Source organism: Rhagoletis pomonella, unplaced genomic scaffold (assembly GCF_013731165.1).
Source record: "Rhagoletis pomonella isolate Grant_MI unplaced genomic scaffold, Rhpom_1.0 Rhpom_scaffold_00013, whole genome shotgun sequence".
Taxonomy (NCBI): Eukaryota; Metazoa; Arthropoda; class Insecta; order Diptera; family Tephritidae; genus Rhagoletis; species Rhagoletis pomonella.
This window is the reverse complement of record NW_023458567.1, coordinates 8,616,389-8,633,875: the sequence shown is the minus strand read 5'-3', so window position 1 is coordinate 8,633,875 and position 17,487 is coordinate 8,616,389. Positions and strand designations below refer to the sequence as shown.

At 37.2% G+C, this 17,487-nt stretch overlaps 1 protein-coding gene across 1 annotated transcript; it reads left to right on the top strand.

Moving 5' to 3' along the window:
- The first annotated feature begins 10,615 nt into the window (after positions 1-10,615).
- Positions 10,616-16,153, top strand: LOC118748323. Its single transcript, XM_036482698.1, is given in 5 exon segments — positions 10,616-10,747; positions 10,792-10,846; positions 10,849-10,904; positions 13,788-13,992; positions 14,043-16,153. Coding segments are annotated over 5 exon segments (2,559 nt in total).
- Positions 16,154-17,487: the final 1,334 nt, after the last annotated feature.

Sequence of the window (17,487 nt, the reverse complement as noted above, 5' to 3'; positions counted from 1 at the left end):
ATTCATTATTATTCATTCAATTAAAAGCATTTGAGAAAAATAAAAAACCAAAAAAAAATATTAAAAAGTGTTGCCACCTATTCAATACTTCCTTAGAGTTAAATATGCTATACACGTGGCAACCGTTGAAGCAACGGGTTGAAGCAACCTGTTTTTCTTGTTAAATATACACGAGGCAACCGTAGAGGCAACTATTGCGGCAACCTCACTAGTGCGTGCAATATTATGAAATGAAAATACGCAAGAAAATTTTGTTTTCTACCAAAACAGCTTTTCAGCTCACCTGTTTTCAATGAACTAAGCCAATAAACCCAATGAATAACGATACACACGAGGCAACCGTCACGGCAACCAATACAATATATAAAATATTTTGATTGATTGAATGCTACACACGAGGCAACTGTCGAAGCAACACGCTCTGGTTGCTTACAGTTAAATTTTACAGAGTCGCCACCTAGCTAAAAGTAAAATTTAATAAAAAAGTACAAAATTGGTATATGCAATTTAAATTTAAATTTTTAACAAATAAAAGGCAAAAAGATAATGCTAAAAAATATAGTTTACTCTTAACGCTCCTCTGATACATGATAGTTGCTGAAAGGTTACTCATACTTATGGGAGATGTATCATTATTTTTCATGGCTTAATTTCATTGTAATAGTAATTTAGTGATTTTTTTCCAAATAAGTATATGTAGATCATTTATGTATTTATTTATTATTATTAGGCAGTTTTCACGCAATTTCAAGATTATTCTCAAATTCAGCTATCTCCTGAAACTGCGTGGGAAAACACCAGATTTAATTCTTCATTTTCCGAAAGAGAAACCGAAATATTTAAAAAGTGTACGTTTCACAAACGAGGATTATCATAGTAGGGCCGAAGAGGATCGTTATTTTGAGTTTTTCAGGTATGAAAATTTTTTACTTGAACGATTTTAGTTTGTTCGATTAATTGAATCGTTTTTTGTAAATTTTAATTTTTTTCCGATCAAAAAGAATTTCCATTTTGGAATCTTTTTCTCATCTGAGAGTTCGATCCCTTTTTAGGCTTTCTATCGCAATATCTAAATCTTAAATCATATTTTTTGCTAAATTATTTTTACTTAGCCTTTGAGACAAAATCCAAAAATAGTAAACCTTATTTTTTTACCCAAAGGCTTAGGGTCATGAAAAGGTTAAAAAGATACAAATCACTTTGTTAATTAAAATTTGTAATTTCTTTTATATATCGTCGTTGTTTTTGCAAAACTGCCCATCGACCAGTTGCAAAACAGCCTAAATCGCCATTGTGGCAAAAATGAGATTTGATAACCCTGAACTTCAAGCATCGAAATTTATGCATACAAATCTTTTTAGTTATTAAAACAACAAATTTGTAGAATAAAATATACCGCCAAACAAGGCATGGCCGTAAGATAGGCGGTTTTTTAATTGGTCGATGGGCGGTTTGGCAAAAACATCGACGATATACATAGATACTATCCTGCAAATCAAAGTTCCCTAAATCTTAGCGAAATCTTTAGGAGTATCTTATTTCTGGAATGATCGCATGCTAAGTGCTTTTGCTCTTTAAACATTTGTAATCCACGAAGGTAATAAAACTGGGAGTAAGAAGTATGGTACCCTAGGGTTATGCTCAGGGTTTCCACGTTGATAAATTATTACCAAAATTGGTAGAAAAAATTTCGGTTGGTAAAAAGGTAAATTTGTTTTCATTTTGGTGGATTTTTGTTAAAGCAATTTGTGTGAACTTTAAACTTTTTGTTCTGGCTTAATTATCATAGTTATATATTTTGCCTTATCCTGAGTTTCCCCAGAAAAAAAAAAATTCACAAGAAAATTTTTCATCTGCCCATAGTAAATACATGGAAACAAAAATGCTTATTATAAATTTCTTCCAAAAAGTATGTCTACTTAATTGCATTAATTTTTTAACGCTCTAATGCACACTGCATCGATAAAAGGCGAATATATTGTATGCTACTGGAATCCTGAGGAGCTTTTGATTGCATAAATATTTTAAATTATTCTTTAAATAAAAATAAAAAATTAACAGGCATGTAATTACACACTATAATTGTTCGAAAAAAAAAATAAAAAAGTCTATCATAAATGGCAATGGTTAAATTAAAAAGGAAGAAAACACAAAAGTTCGGTGGCATAAAAACATTTTAAATCAACGGAAATTTTTCAATGGGCAATAAAACTGTATACCAAAAAAGTTATAAAAATTCAGAGAAAAAAGTTCGAAATTTCGGCACTAATTTGTTGAATTCTTCTAAATGATGTATAAAACTTTAATCCTTGTTTTTTATGATTTTGGCTAGAGCACAAACAATATTCTTTTACAAAAAAGTAAAAGAAAAAAGATTTACTTGAAAAACATTGTGAATATTAAAGAGGTAAAAAGCGTTTTTGAGTCACTGTATTTGTGTATAAAACTCCAGTGTTAGTTTTTGCAAATGATGAAGTCACGAATGATAATAAAAAACTGAAAAGAACAAATCTATAGTTTTTATCAGGGACGGAAAATAATCATTATTTTTTAAATTTGACCCAAAAAATCAAAAAGTTGTAATCGTCGTAAAAAAGTTTTATTTATACCCACGTATTTGTTTTCGTACGTCCCATTGTAATTTACAATAATTTTTATTTCTCGAGTTTAACCAATAAAGATTAAAAATAATACTTAATATTTGAGTTTTAATTTTTCGCCCAAAATTAATTCTTATTACATACTTGATTTTTATTATTTCGCTCAAAGATAATAATTATTATTGAGTTTAATTTTTTTTCACTTAAGAATAATGATCATTCAAAAAAATCCAAAACTATGTTCAGGTAAAAATTTCAGTAAGTTGCGTCTGTATAGCCTTTTCAATTTTATGAATAATCATTATTTTTAAGTGGAAAAATAAAACTCAATAATAATTATTATCTCTGAGCGAAAAAATAAAAATCATAAAATAATCATTATTTGTGATCGAAAAAATAAAAATCAAATAATAATTATTTCTGCTGAGCAAAAAAATAAAAATCAATAATAATTATTATTTTAGAGCGAAAAAAATAAAACTCATAAAATAATGATTAAATGCTGATTTAAACTATTTTACTCATAATGATTACCGTCCCTGTTTTCTTATTAAAATAACAAAAAAAAGTTATTGCTAAATATTTTCCAGATTTGGTAGATTTTTTCAAGTGGATGGTAAGTATTTGTTTTCGTCATTGGCAACCCTGGTTAAGCTGGCGATTGCCTTTCCAGAACTTGCCGACCTTCCTCTCGGAAGGAAATTTCAATCTCAAAGACTGCATATGCTTTCACCTACCGTTAATGCATTTATGAATTGTATTCCTCCTTGTCCACTGCATTTTCTGAGAAAATATTAACAAACACACATAACCACTTCTACGTTTATAATTGATAATTATCGTTCAGTGTCAAAGCCAGTTGCTAATGGATTAAGCAATCTTAAGCAAATTATTTAGCTTGCTTGTGTTTATATTTTCTCTCTCTCTCTCTCTCTCTGTCTTTAAAAATCCAATACCAAAGCCACAGCCAAGTATCGGCGGTCATCCGTTCGACACTGTCCATTCCACTGGCGAATTAAGTCAAACTAATTATGGCAGGTGTATAATTTGTATTTAATTACAGGTAGTGATACCAGCAATGGCTAAAACAGTAATAAAAACGTGCACAAACAGGCAATAATTTCAAAAATCCAAATAGGAGAAAGAAGTGGAAGGGGTGAAGGTAGACGTAAAGCGGCAAAGGACTGTCGGACCATCCACAAAGTCATTCAGGGTAGGGGGAGGGCCGGTTAGGGAGTTGAAGAGATATATAGAGCGAATAGGGAGAGAGAGTGGCAGAGTAGCATGCAAGGCACTAAAAGCAACAAATGCAATTCTACTTTTCTTGGCTGTGGCGACAAACTCGAAAAGAAAAACAAAAAATTAAATGCACACATTTTTTCAATTGCTTTCATGTCTACATACTTATGTATGTATATAGTGCATATGTATGTACGTACGCGTATTTCTATTTAATGTTATATTTTACGAAATGCAATTGTTACCACGTAACACAGTGATTACACAAACATAACACACCGCTGGACTTGCCACTGTGGCACTTTGGCAACGGCCAATACAGTAAAAGAGGTTGTTGCTCCTGAAATTGCCGTGGCAAAAAGCGATTTTCAATGCAACATTAAATGTATGTATGATGGTTAATAAAAGCAAATGTAGAAAATACGATACATGTATTATTATTTATGAGGATGCGAGTTATTACGGCAAAAATTTACAACAACAACAACAAAGCAGTGCAGTTCATTTTAATCGCTACTACTTTTCAATTTTTTACCTAATTTGAATTTTTCGCCTTTTCGTTTTTGTGGCACAAATTTGCATAAATTGTGTTATGAGCGAATATGTAGTTTGGCAAATGTGGCATGCGGCATGCGGCATGCTCTACTTACATAAATATTGCAGCTAAGTAATTGGGTTTCATACCTGCATGTAGGTACAGACACATAGATACATATTTGTAGTTAGTATGTATATCTAGGTGTATATGCTTTCGATGTGGTAATCTTTCGGCGATCTTGAAATAGCAGGAAACTTTTGCCCTTCACGGAAATTTGTCATTATTAGGGGGAAATGCAAATGAATTGAAAATTATAAAAGTTTATGAAAGCGATGGTGAACTTATGGCTAGTAAGATATGTAAAAGTAGCTGTTGCCCGCGGCAACACCATTTATAAATGTGGCAACTCTATTAAAAAATACAAAATAATTTAGTGTAAAGATGTAAGTTATGTTCGATGTAATAATTAACTAAATGAATAAGTTAAATTTAACTTTAGAGAAAAAAATGTGTTTGACACCGTCTATTTCAATGTGTCATTAAGGGCCGTTTGCATCATGTCTGTTTCAATTTAATTCAAAAATGCCAAATATTTGAAAATAAAGGCTACTTAAACCTACTGCACTATTTTAAAATATTGCATTTAACTTTCCAGTTAAATTGATTTAGAATTACAGAAAAGGTGGCAACCCCTTTCAAAAATATAAAAAAAAGGTTTTCAAACCACTATCATTTAAAAGCCACAAAAAAAATGTTTCATTCAAATTTATTAATTGTATTGATTCTGAATTGTTGAGCAGGTGGCAATCCTCAGGTGGCAAGCACAAATAAAGCCACCTTAACCTCGCTTCTATTTACATCTATGTATATTAAAAAGTTTCCATTAACTTATTACTGAAACTTATTTTGAATTTTTGAGCAGGTGGCAACCCTCTTCAAAAATATTTTAGAAATAAAAATTTACTAAATCTCTCTTATCTGATACCCATATTGAAATAATTATTTCACGTTTTTATTGGATTGGCTTTAACTTTTTGAGCATGTGGCAGCCCACTTCAAATAAAATGTCAATATACATAATTTTTAAACCAATTTCATTTATCCTGGTTGTAATATTAACTAATTAATGAAATTTATTTTTCTTTTTGAGCAGCTGCCAACTCTCGTCAAAATTATTTTAGGAATAAACCTTGTACAACTTCGTAAATTTTCTAAACTGGTGGCATCCTTCTTCAATAACAGTTTCGAAATAAAGCCTTATTTTTTTATTTATTTTTATATACTAACTTGGTAACTAAAAGGATTTTAAATTTTCTAAACAGCTGGCAGCCCAATTCAAAAATTATTTCGAAATAAAGCTCTCATTTGATATCCATATTGAAGCATTTGATTTAAATTTTTAATTGGAATCATTTTAACTTTTTGAACATGTTAGCGCCAGAGGTTACGCGTTGAATAATTTTAACGTTTGTGTCCATTCGCGTAACATGACTGACTCGCGTAGGCAACTGTATGGTGCACTATACGCTGCACTATGTCGTTGTTAAGCTCCTGCATCTCAGCGACCATTTCTCGATTCAGTTCTGCAATTTTTATCATCTACTCTCACTAGAGGGTAGCCCTATCTTAAGCCTCGTTTGGTATCGAATAACTCGTAGAGGTCCTACCAATTTCATCGTCATTTCACACAGACGTATTAGTTTGCGGGGTATCCAAATTCAGACATCCTCTGTATCTTTTCGTGCCGTCGAAAGCGGCTTTGAAATCGACAAAAAGATGGTGTATCGATTCTCCCCCAGCAGGCCTTTTCCAAGATTTGGCTTATGTGGAATAGCTCTGGTCTATGGTGGATTTATTAATCTAAAGCCGTCATAGGGATATCAATACCGTTGGTCCCCTCCTTGGCTCGTGCTCATCTTCTCCTCTGGTTTCAATGCTGTTACCATTCACCAGGGTGGATCATAATTTGAGTGTATTCTGGACATCGGTCACTAGGTCGGCGTGGCTGTTTTTTTATAGTAGTTCGCCTTGTCCTTGAAGCTTTCCGCAAGCCATATAACATTGTCATAAAATATGTGGCACTTATGTTGTCGGTTAGCAGACTGGCTTCCTTTCTCAGGCCTCAACACCAATACCACAAAGCTTGCATTGGCTCTATCGAAGCGTGGCTTTCTACAGTAGCGTGTCATTTCTCGTCCTACCAGTAGTTCTTTCAGGATAGCTGCAATCCGACTACTTCTTCTTCGGCGATACGGAATGAGTAGGTAATGTGGGTCCGCTGCTCGCATATGTCGTTTTGTTGAAGAGGTGTGTCAGAGGACAGATATTATGACAAAATGTTGTGGTTCGAATCGATGTTTAGTCCTCGCAGCATACTGAGGTCTAAAGCAATGGAAACGTACCTTCCGTCTAACCTCAACAGAATCGATATAACTTCTCGTCTTTCGATGGAAACAGCCATATAGCTTAATGGAATTTCTTTCGATCCCTGTTGCAGGCTGTGATGTTTAAGGCCCCAACGAAGTCGATCAGCTTGATACCGTTAAAAAATGTTTCGTCGCGGAGGGTTATTTTTCCGACGGTGGGACATAAGGGCTAACTAGATCAATCATATAGCATATATGGTAACAAGAAGCAGTTCTTCAGGGTTGAAGGAGAGAAGTTGTGACTCTTGAAACTGAAGGAGAAACGACAATTGGCAGCGGAGGAACTGAACTGAAACAAACCACAACGGATCCTCGTTGACTGTAGAGTGAAGAAGCGGGAAACATGAACAATCTTTTCGTCGCAGTCCAGAACTCGAAAACGCGTCCACAGCAAGGCAAATATGGAAGTTGCCTTTAAAGGAGTTCCAAAGCGATACAAAACAGTGGGTAAGGTATGCGGGATGGACCTGCATACGAAGAAACGAAAAAACTCTGTGTAAAATCGACGAACGTGCGATCGAAGATATTTTTAGCCAGCGCCGAGGAGCGCAAAAAGTATGAAACACACAGGAAACGGGGTGGCAGAGAAGGAGCATAACAGGTAAGTTTTCTTAATCACTCCCTTCACTTAGAGTTCATTGACTTTCCATTGACTATACGAAAATTTCTCACATAACTTTTCGCAAATAAACCTGCAATTGCCAAAAAACTCAACGCTAATAGCCAAATAACGTCACGTAAAGTGCGAAAAAAACACCTCATAAATCAAGAAATGTAACAAAAGCGCACGCAAACCAAGTAGGTACAAAGGCAATCAAATTCAAACAATTTAGCCAACTGTCAAATCGTAACAGCTGAGCCTTTGCGTAAATCAACGTCACTACGCACGCATTCATGCGTTGTTATTTATTTATAACGGTAAATTTGTAGAAATTTATAAAAAATATATATATTGTGACATTTGACGTTTCGCAGCTGTCATTGGCGTGTGATGACCGCTACCATGACACTGACGTTCAGCCGCATAATGGTGCTGACAAATGCAACGTATTTTACGCATGCTAATAACCAACTCCGACAACTGCGTACATGCATACATATTTACAAAGCTTGGGTGCTGCGATGGCGTCATTTAAAGCAGAGCGAAATGCTAACGGAATTTTTATATGTTGAACTTAAAACTACATATTGATGGTCCTCTGCAATAATGACACAATTCAAATTTTAAAGAAGACAATCCCTTACTACTGTTAAGTGGCTTATGTCCCGAAGCCTTGTCTAATCCATGCCTCATCTTAACTAAAGAAAGTAGTAAAGACTACTACAGTAAGTAGTAAGTATTCGACATGGATTAGACCAGAGTTAGAGCCATGAGCCACTTAACGGTAGTAAGAGTTTTAATTTTTTGAATTTTGAATTGTGGCGTTATTGCATATAACTTTCAAAAATAAAAAATACTGGCAATACTCTTAACAGCTGCCAACAAGCCCGATTGGCAACAACCTTCTAGCTGATAGGGAAAGGCTTACATAAGACCTGCACTCCTCTGCGTAGTCTTGCTTCTCAGTGGTATGGCAGCTAGCTTTGTAAGTTAAATATGATTTCTTTTCTAAACTAAAGCCAACTCTCTGCGATCGGCGTTGGTTAAATTAGATGGCTAGATCTATATATGGGAATGACTTGGGACACCATTACTTCTGCGATCTAATCATATCTAGACGCTGGCTAGGCGGATGCAGATTCTGCCGCTGGTTGGTAATAGCGTGGACTGAGTATTGCCTCATATAACTTGCTGTCAAACCACAACCTCTGAAACTGCTTGAACTTGTCGAATAATCTTAGTTGGTGTTGGGCAAGGACACTCATAAAGATAATGTAAAATTGTATACCTGCTTTCTTCGAGATAACAACGACGGCATCGCGGGTCGTATGGTGGGTAGTGTCGTGGCTGTTAACTTGTTTATAAAATTTCATGACCTCTTCAAAATGTTTCCCGTTTTTGATTTGTCACTGGCGACCAAATATTCCTTGCAGTTTTGCAGGTTTGTAGGTTTTGACATCCCCTTTTTTCCTATCGCGCGAATCGCAAATGTTGTTCTTTCTTGACTATTCCAACTCGCCAGTTTGTTGTCTAGACGTCGGTTTAGACAAGAGATGTTCCGACCCTAGCCAACTTCTTACCGTATGTATTCATAATAAGCCCGAAAACGCAGACGAGTGATATTTCTGTTGATTCATCCGAGACACGTAAATTTAATTTTGGGTCGAAGATTATGGATCTGTATACCGTTTTTTTCGATCAGATAATTTTCCCAAGATATTTTCAATTTAAGTTTGCGTCGCGAATCAAAAAAGAATTCAGGCATTAATATGGAAAATGTAACTCATACGTTATGTGACCAAACGTACTTCTTTCGGAAGTACGGTATTTCTTTTTTAGCTCTTGTACTTCGTACTTCGGAGTACAGTCAAGGGCACTTCTTTGCAATATTTTATACTTCAGGTCCTTCATTTCCCCGAACTTCTGGATGATCGGCATATGGCTTCGTTCCAACCCTTCAAGTCACCGTGGACCAATGGCATCATGTTTGCGCAGCTGCAAAGGACTCTGAAGGTGTCGTGTAATTGGTTGCCTCCTATTTATGCGAACTGCGTGAGGACCGGCTAAATCCCCAAGGCATGGTTGTGTTCAGTCAGTGTTGCGTTCATCCCGAATGCCGCAAATGGCTCTCATGTTTCCCCTAGGGATTTTAGGCTTATCAGTTTCTCTTTACGTTTTTGCTAAAAACGCTGTAAATACCTGTAAATAAGAAACGCGATTCCTCGTGACTGTCTTTTAAAAGCTCAACATGCCTATTGCAGCGAAAGGTCTGTGGATACCGCCCTGCACACATTGGTAAAGTGAGACTTTTCTGATTTTAAAATAAGTCCGAATATTTATAGGGTACCTTCTATTTTTTTATGATGGTATTGATTACAATTTACACAAAAAAAATGCAAACTACTAACGATATCCCGGCACCATTTTTTTCTCTAAAACTGTTGACCTGTATACCGACCTGTGTAATACCGATAAAAAGGCTATACTAATATTGACAAAAATATTCAATATAAATACCGATTATAATATCGACTAAAATTGTCGATAACAAAAATACAAAAATAATCGATAAGAGTGTCAATGCGAATATTAAATAAAATGTTCGATATAAAAATCGATAAGAATATCGCCGAAAAATATCGATAACCACATTAATATCGAATATATCTACTTATTTCACATAAAAAATTCGTCAAAGCAAGGCATTCAAACACATATCTTGGCCCTCAAATCAACAAACTAGATTCGTGTTCGATAACGGGTGTGCCTTTCAACTTTAAATTTGATTGAAAAGAAAACATCCGTATTTTTTCGAGTTAACATTAGATCGAAAATGCTGTGAACTGAATGTACAAAATTTTATTCTCTGCAGAAAGGCTTACTAGGAATGTAAGGCTCATTCATTTTTACATTTTTTCATAAAAAAAAGAAGTACATTAGCTGTGCGTTTGTCAATTCTTTCATGTATAAACGATTAAAATTTTGAATTTTATTTTTACACCACTTTTACAGCCTATTTATTCACAAACTAAGTATCTCAGCCAAGTTTTGCGATTTTTTTTGGTTTATTTTATTTTTTTTTGGTTTTTTGCAATTTTTCATTTCTCATTACCCCAAACGTCCATCTTTCTTTCCAATATTATTACATTCAACTCGATCAGCCGTCAGTCCTGCCAAACTACTGCTAAGTACAACGCTTAAAAACTGCCAAATGACCAGCAAAGCACGCTTTATTCAGCACGATCCACTCCACAACCATCACCACAAACACCGCCACAACCACCACCACCACCACCATCAGGCAGCCAATCGGTCGCCAGCCTGCCTGGCACCTCCGACGCAGGCGCATACACACGACGATGTTGGCAAATTTTTTGAATATAAAAGCCAGCGGCCGGACCAGCGCCACTACCAATTCATTTTGTACCGTTAGACCGTGAAATCGAAAAATGTGCGCGCAAAGTACAAAATTTTTGTATTCTTTATTAACGCTGTTGGTTGTAAGTACTCCCAATTGCTGCCTGCTAGCATTGACAGTGAAGTGTGGTGGCATTGTGTGAGCGTTGCGAGTTTTTTTCGCTTGGAATGGGCATTTTGAATTGCCTTGAAAAGGAATACGCTCGAAAGCAAACAGAAAAATTAAGCTACTTATCGAGAATAAAATTAGTTAAAGCCTATTAGTTTATCCAAAAAAAAAAAAAAAAAAAAACAAAAAATGTTACCCAAACTAACAAATAAATAGCAAAAAGACTAATTCGTTCAACACATTTACAGTGCTTTCAAAAAGTGCCGCATACCAAGCGCCATGAAAGGCCACGCCATTGAATGACAGTCAAACTGGTTGCCATAAAACAGGATAATGCGCTTGATGCGCAAAGTATTTAGGAAAAAATAAATCAAAAGTGAAATATGTACGTTCAGCTTAACTGATCTGCTGGCTGATATAATCATTGGTGCTTGCCACACTAGCCGATGTGAATGAACCGCGCAGCTGCGTCAACGCCTGCGCTAGTAATTGCGCCGCCTGTTAAATGTGCAACGCCAAAAAGAAAGCGAAAGTGCTCTGAGCAATTGCAAATGCTTGCCAATTTTTTTGCTAATCCGTGTCATGTGTGTATGTATGTGTGTCCGTTTGTAGTTTTTCTTTTAAATTTCTTTTAATTTTTCTTTGCTGATTGTATAATTGTTTTTGCATTATGTCTGCTGTGCCAACAATGTTGCAACTCGTATGCTACGTGCTATGTGCTACTCTTACTACTACTTGCAACAGTTGCACGTAATTACCGTTAATTGCCGTTTTGATAAACGATTGGGAAATGCGCTGTACAGAAAGTCAATAACATTGTGGCACGCATGTCTAAGGTGTGTTTGTTGATGTGATGAGAGAGTATGGCGCAAATCATTTGAACTTGGCGGAATCGATTTGAGTTGGCGTACATGCGCGCACATACGTACATACATACATATTTATGATGCAATGCTTTGTAGGCTGCTGGTTATGCGACTAGCGAATAAATTCGTAGAGCCTGTGTAGTAATAATAATAATATGTTAAATTCGGTTTATTCGTGAAGAGCCACTTTAAGGCTTAAGGCTTGACTAACTAATGAACTAGTATAAGAGTAAAATGTAAAGAAAACATAGATTTTTTTTAATTTACATTTTAGGGAAATTCTAATTTCTGACTTTTTTGCAAAATTTTCATTAGCGCTTCATGCGCTTACTGTTGTTATTTCTTACACACAAACTTTTCTTTAAAGGGAAATTTTTCTGTTGAAGGGAAATTTTGCTATTAACTTTAAAAATGCTTAAACTCACGTTTATTATCAGCAAATAATTTTGTATCCATTTTATAAAATTTGCCTCTGAGGTAATTTTTTGTTCTCCGAATTTTCCATCAAAATGTATATTAATTTGTATACAAATTTTATAGAAAACTTCCCCCTGGTGTATTTTTTTACTCTCTGAATTTTCCTCAAAATGTATATTCATTTTCGTCCCGTAAACTCTTCAGCAAAATTAAATAGTTTATATTGGGAACAGTTGAGAATATTTTCATAGCATAAGAAAATGATTACACAGATACTTGTGTATATTGTTAATGAATTAACTTTAATCTTTTTTAGTGATCATAAATAAACATCAAAGAATGCCGAAATATCCCTTTGAAAGAGTTTTGTTTTGTAGTTTTTTAATTTTGCGCAAAATTTTTAGTACATAAGTATATATAAATAATGCATGCGCTTTCGCTTGAAGGAACATTTCCCTCGGATGAATTTTTTTATCTCTCGTATTTTTTGTACAGTTTATATAAGGTTTTATTCGCTTTTTTATGATAAGTACATACTATGTAATTAGTTTTTTTTTTTAGATAATAAGAAGTGTTAAGAGTTTAAGGGAGGTAATTTCGTAAAAAATGGAAGACTTGACTAATTAAGGAATTATGAGATTAGGTGATATGTTTTTTATTCGAAAAGAGGTAGAATTTTAAAAAAATCACAGATCTGAACTTATAAATACTTTTTTATAAAATTTCCCTTTGAGGGAAATTTTTTATTTTTGAATTTTTCGCAAAATTTTCAAAACTTTCATTCGCTTATGGCTATTTCATCACGTACTAAAAATTTCGCTAGAAGGGAAATTCACCCATTATTTGTTAAAGCGCTTGAAATTAAAGGTATTCTTAATACACTTTTTTAATCTTTTCAAATATTTACATGGAGGAGAATTTTAAGTTTTTTCTTTTTTGCAATTTTTTCAATAAATGTCATGCGCCTATGCACATGCTACTGTATTCAATGCTTTTACTTCCCGCATTAATAATTTTCCTTATAGGGAAATTTTTTTACGACTGGTTCAATAATGTTTATTATCAGGATACACATACATATGTACGCATGCATACGAGTAGCTTTGGTGGAAATAAAGAGCCCTGAGTATATCTACGTAAGTGAGTTGCATGAGATACCAATACTAGTATTTAGTTCGGCATCGCCAGAAACTGCGCGCAATGGCTCAGCAGTTGTTCTGAAACTAGCAGCTCAGGTCTGTGTTGTAAAACTCTTCACTCAGTCACATAGGAGAGTATTAACAGTCCACTGATTGGATCTCTTTTGCCCTCACATTTAAGAAATTTTAATTCCCACTTCTAGCCATCTACTGGCTTACCATTTTTAACTTTTGCATACTTTTCTCCCAAATAACCTTCATTTGAGATTTGTGTGTAGCAACTATGGTTTTGTACTGGCAACCTTCCAAATAACTTCTTGCTTTCACAGTTCGATCTTCATGGCATTTTCTTAGATCACCAACTCCAACCTTTTACTCTTCTTAGCGACAAACTCATGTTCTAAACAATCTTCTTTACTTTTGTTCCATATTAAGCTGCTAGCTTCGCTCCGCGCAGCCGAGTCATCACATAGCAATGGACGTTACAGTCGCCGCAGACCGGCCCTGGGTAGCGCCAAAACGACTGCCGAAGAAGTAACTGAGAAGTCCGATGCAGTAGCCGATCAACTGGCGCTCGCTGCTAGCCATACTGAGAAAAATCCACATAGACGTGGGGGGGCCTACGCGAGTGATGGTGAAGGTAAGTCGGAAAGCATTTAAGTACATATTTTACGGTCCTCTTGCCCACAGACTACCCTTATGGTAACTTAGAGATGAATCTGATTCGACCAGAGAGCGAACCAGTGCACACTCAGATAACTGCCAAGTACACAGCCAGTCTGAGTGCAGCACGGCCTTATGAGTCGGGTTCACTTGAGGATGCCGAGACGGCTGAGGAATACGTGGCTAATGCAATGAAGATGCAACGTTATGGCACTCGTCTGCGCGAGCCCATTCGTATACTGTCCACTGAAAGCGCGGTACAGAGTCCACCGAGAACGGCGCTACAATCCAGTGAAGACTCAACGAGCAATCGAGAGAGTTCCGCACCTGCCAACATCAAATACGAATACTATAATGTCCCACAACAACAACAACAGCAGCAGCAGCAGTCGTCACAACAGTTGGAAGAAAATCATAGAGCCTTACTGGAGGCACAAATGCGCGCCCAGTTACAGGCACAAATTCAGCAAGCACAGCAGCAGGTCGAAAGTCAACAACAGCAGCAGCAATTGGAACCGCAAACGGAGCGTAGTCAAGCGATCACCGCTGTAAATGCGGATAATGGTGTAGCGCAGCAGTCGGCACCGACCTACGGCAGAGAACCGGCTACACGCGCCTATGAGGTATACGACGACAGCGTGAACTCATACGAGGCCAATGGGGATGGCGGCGGCGCAGCTGATGGTGATGGCGTTGATCGACACTATCGCACCAAGTATATCTTTCAGCCAGCTTATCCGGGCGCTGGCGTACCGCAGGCCGAGCCTGAGCCAGAGCAGCTGCGTGTATCTGCCTCAACGGAAATACCAAAAGCGGAGATAATGAAACAAATCGAAAAATCGGTGATGAAGTACATGAAAGAGCTTGAGGCTGAGGGTAAGATCGTCACTTCGCCACAAGAAACGAAACCCTACCACAAAACGGTAACACTGCCAGCCCAAGATAAACATTTTGGTTCGACAACCGCACGCCCAAAATACCCAAGCGCGACGCCATCACACAATGCGCTCTACGTGAGCGGCGATAGCGGCAGCGCTGTATCATCACCAGCCACGGCCGCTCACCGCGCGCCATCGGCGTCCAGCATTTCAGGATATGCGAGTCCAGCACGCCATCATGCACCCAAACATCAGCTCAAATCAGCGCAACGCTATCAGGCAGAAGCTGAGACTGCCTACCGCGCATCAGCCGGCGGACATCAGTCACATGAATTGAGCGAGGCCCTCGCACCAAACGTGGAGTTTGTGTATAAGATTAAGACACGCGCGCCCCTACAAACAGCCACCGTCAAAACTATTTCAAAGCCGTATACACTGCCGCTCAAAGGCAACTTCGAACACTTCGACCACACCGCAGCGCTTAAGAATCTCGAAGATTTCGATCTGTCGCATGTGGTGACCACACAAGAACCCGATGAACGCCCATCCTCATTGAGCGCCAGTGTGACTGGCAAGCCGAATAAGCTTTACTTCAATTCGGAAATATATCACGACATCAACTCGTTACCGTACAAGCCGGAAAAGTCACGGGGACTCTCGGCGGTGGCAGCAGCTGCCGAATATCGCAAACTTAAGGCGAGCGGTGAGTTGAATGGCGACTACAAGGGCTACTCGGGCTACTTTGCTGAACCAGCACCACCGGCTGAGGCATCAGATGAAAAAGAAACGAGCGGTAGTGCTAGTGCCAGCGGGCAAGTCTCCGACGATGGCTACCCACTCATGAATCCCTATCAGTATGTGCTAAAAAAGGAACCATTGCCAAGCAAATATGAGGAGACGAGCGCCAGTTGGGTTGAGGCGCATGCTAAACCCGTCTACACGGCGCTAACTGCATCGCAAAAGGGACTGGAATATGACAGCTATAGTCCAAAATTCAATAACAATCCTGAAGGCTATGGCTACCAGCACTCATACAAAGTTGAACGGGAACGTGAGCGGGAGCGGGAGCGCGACCGCGAGCGGGAACCCCAACATAACGGCCACAAGTATACAGTGAGTAGACCAAATGGCGCGAGCAGCAAGCGTGGCAAACGCGGCGGGGGCCTGCCATATCCCAATGTTAGTAAGAAGGGCTTACGCGGCGCGGCTGTAAAGGACATCGAAGCCAATTTGGCGCTGCGTCCACCACCGAAAAAATAGGCACTTCTAAGCCACTGGGACTATGCATGACAGCCACGAAAGGACGGAAGAAGCTGCACAAGCGTTGCAGAGGGGATGACAGGGTAGAGCTTTTGTTTTAAAAGCGCCAACCGGTTTTCTAGGTTATTTATTTTGCATTCGATTTAAGCCGTTTCCAACTCTACCCTGTATGTGTATGTATGTGCCCGCCTAATATTATGCAGCGAAATTCCCACAACTTGCGTATTACACATTGCGATTATTTGCCAATCTTCAAGTGCAATTTTAGTTTAAGTACATTGTAAAGAAACAGCAAAGGTTTTTAGATGTGTTTGTATTGTAGAAAATGTAATTATTTAAATAACAATGTAAATTTATATGAATTTTATGTATTTATTTGTATAATAAAAAAAAAAAAAAGTTTCTTCTTGTCGTACCTATTTGATGACCGCGCCTGAAAGTAGGCTGTGGGAAATGTATAGTAATATATACTATTTCAAAGCGAACAGGGATGTATCTAAGAGTGAAAACTAAGAGGATGGTAGCCTCTACCACGAGAAGGTCAAGGATGGATCCCAAATTTGTGCTATCCTTACGATAAAAAAAATATTTAATCCAGGATTGCTAGCTACTTAAAAAGAACATGGGTATCGATAATGATAGCTTAGACAAATTTTAACTAATTTAGAGACAACACTGATTTCAAATACATAGGGTTCAAAAAAATATTCTTACAAATTAATTTTAATCAGGGCTGCACCTATGTAAAGCTATCGATGAAATAAAATATGCATATTCAGTAAGACATAAAACTATGGGTATGGAAAGGTGTTTAAAATTAGCTTAAGGCGTCAGTAGCTTTGCATAGAATTGCCGCCATGCCACAAAATTGGGTTTATTTAAATATGGATGAAAATTTTAAATGGGAAATCGATGAAGCATCAGCACCTACTGTCACGTGCACGCCACCACTCTCCTAAATATTTAAATAAGATTAAGGTTTTAAATCACGATGCTCCGAAAAATTGCATCGATGCTAGTTCGATGTATCGAATTAAAACTTCGATGATTTTTACCGTTTTTTGCGTTGGATTCCGAAAGGTATCTGTTATCGAGCTGATACAAACAAAAATGAAGGGGGCCTGACACCACTCACCTTTCCAGCTGGAAAGATTAAAGACCAAAGGATTCAATGACATTCTTCTCTTTCTCCTCCGACTGCTGTGGTCCTCAGGTGAGCCCCTTCAAAAATACTATTATAGGTGATATTCAGGGAATGGATTTTCAGGACCTAAAAACCTATAAAAAAGGCAAAATAAAATAACGAAATAGGCTGGAAAAGGCAAAATAAAATA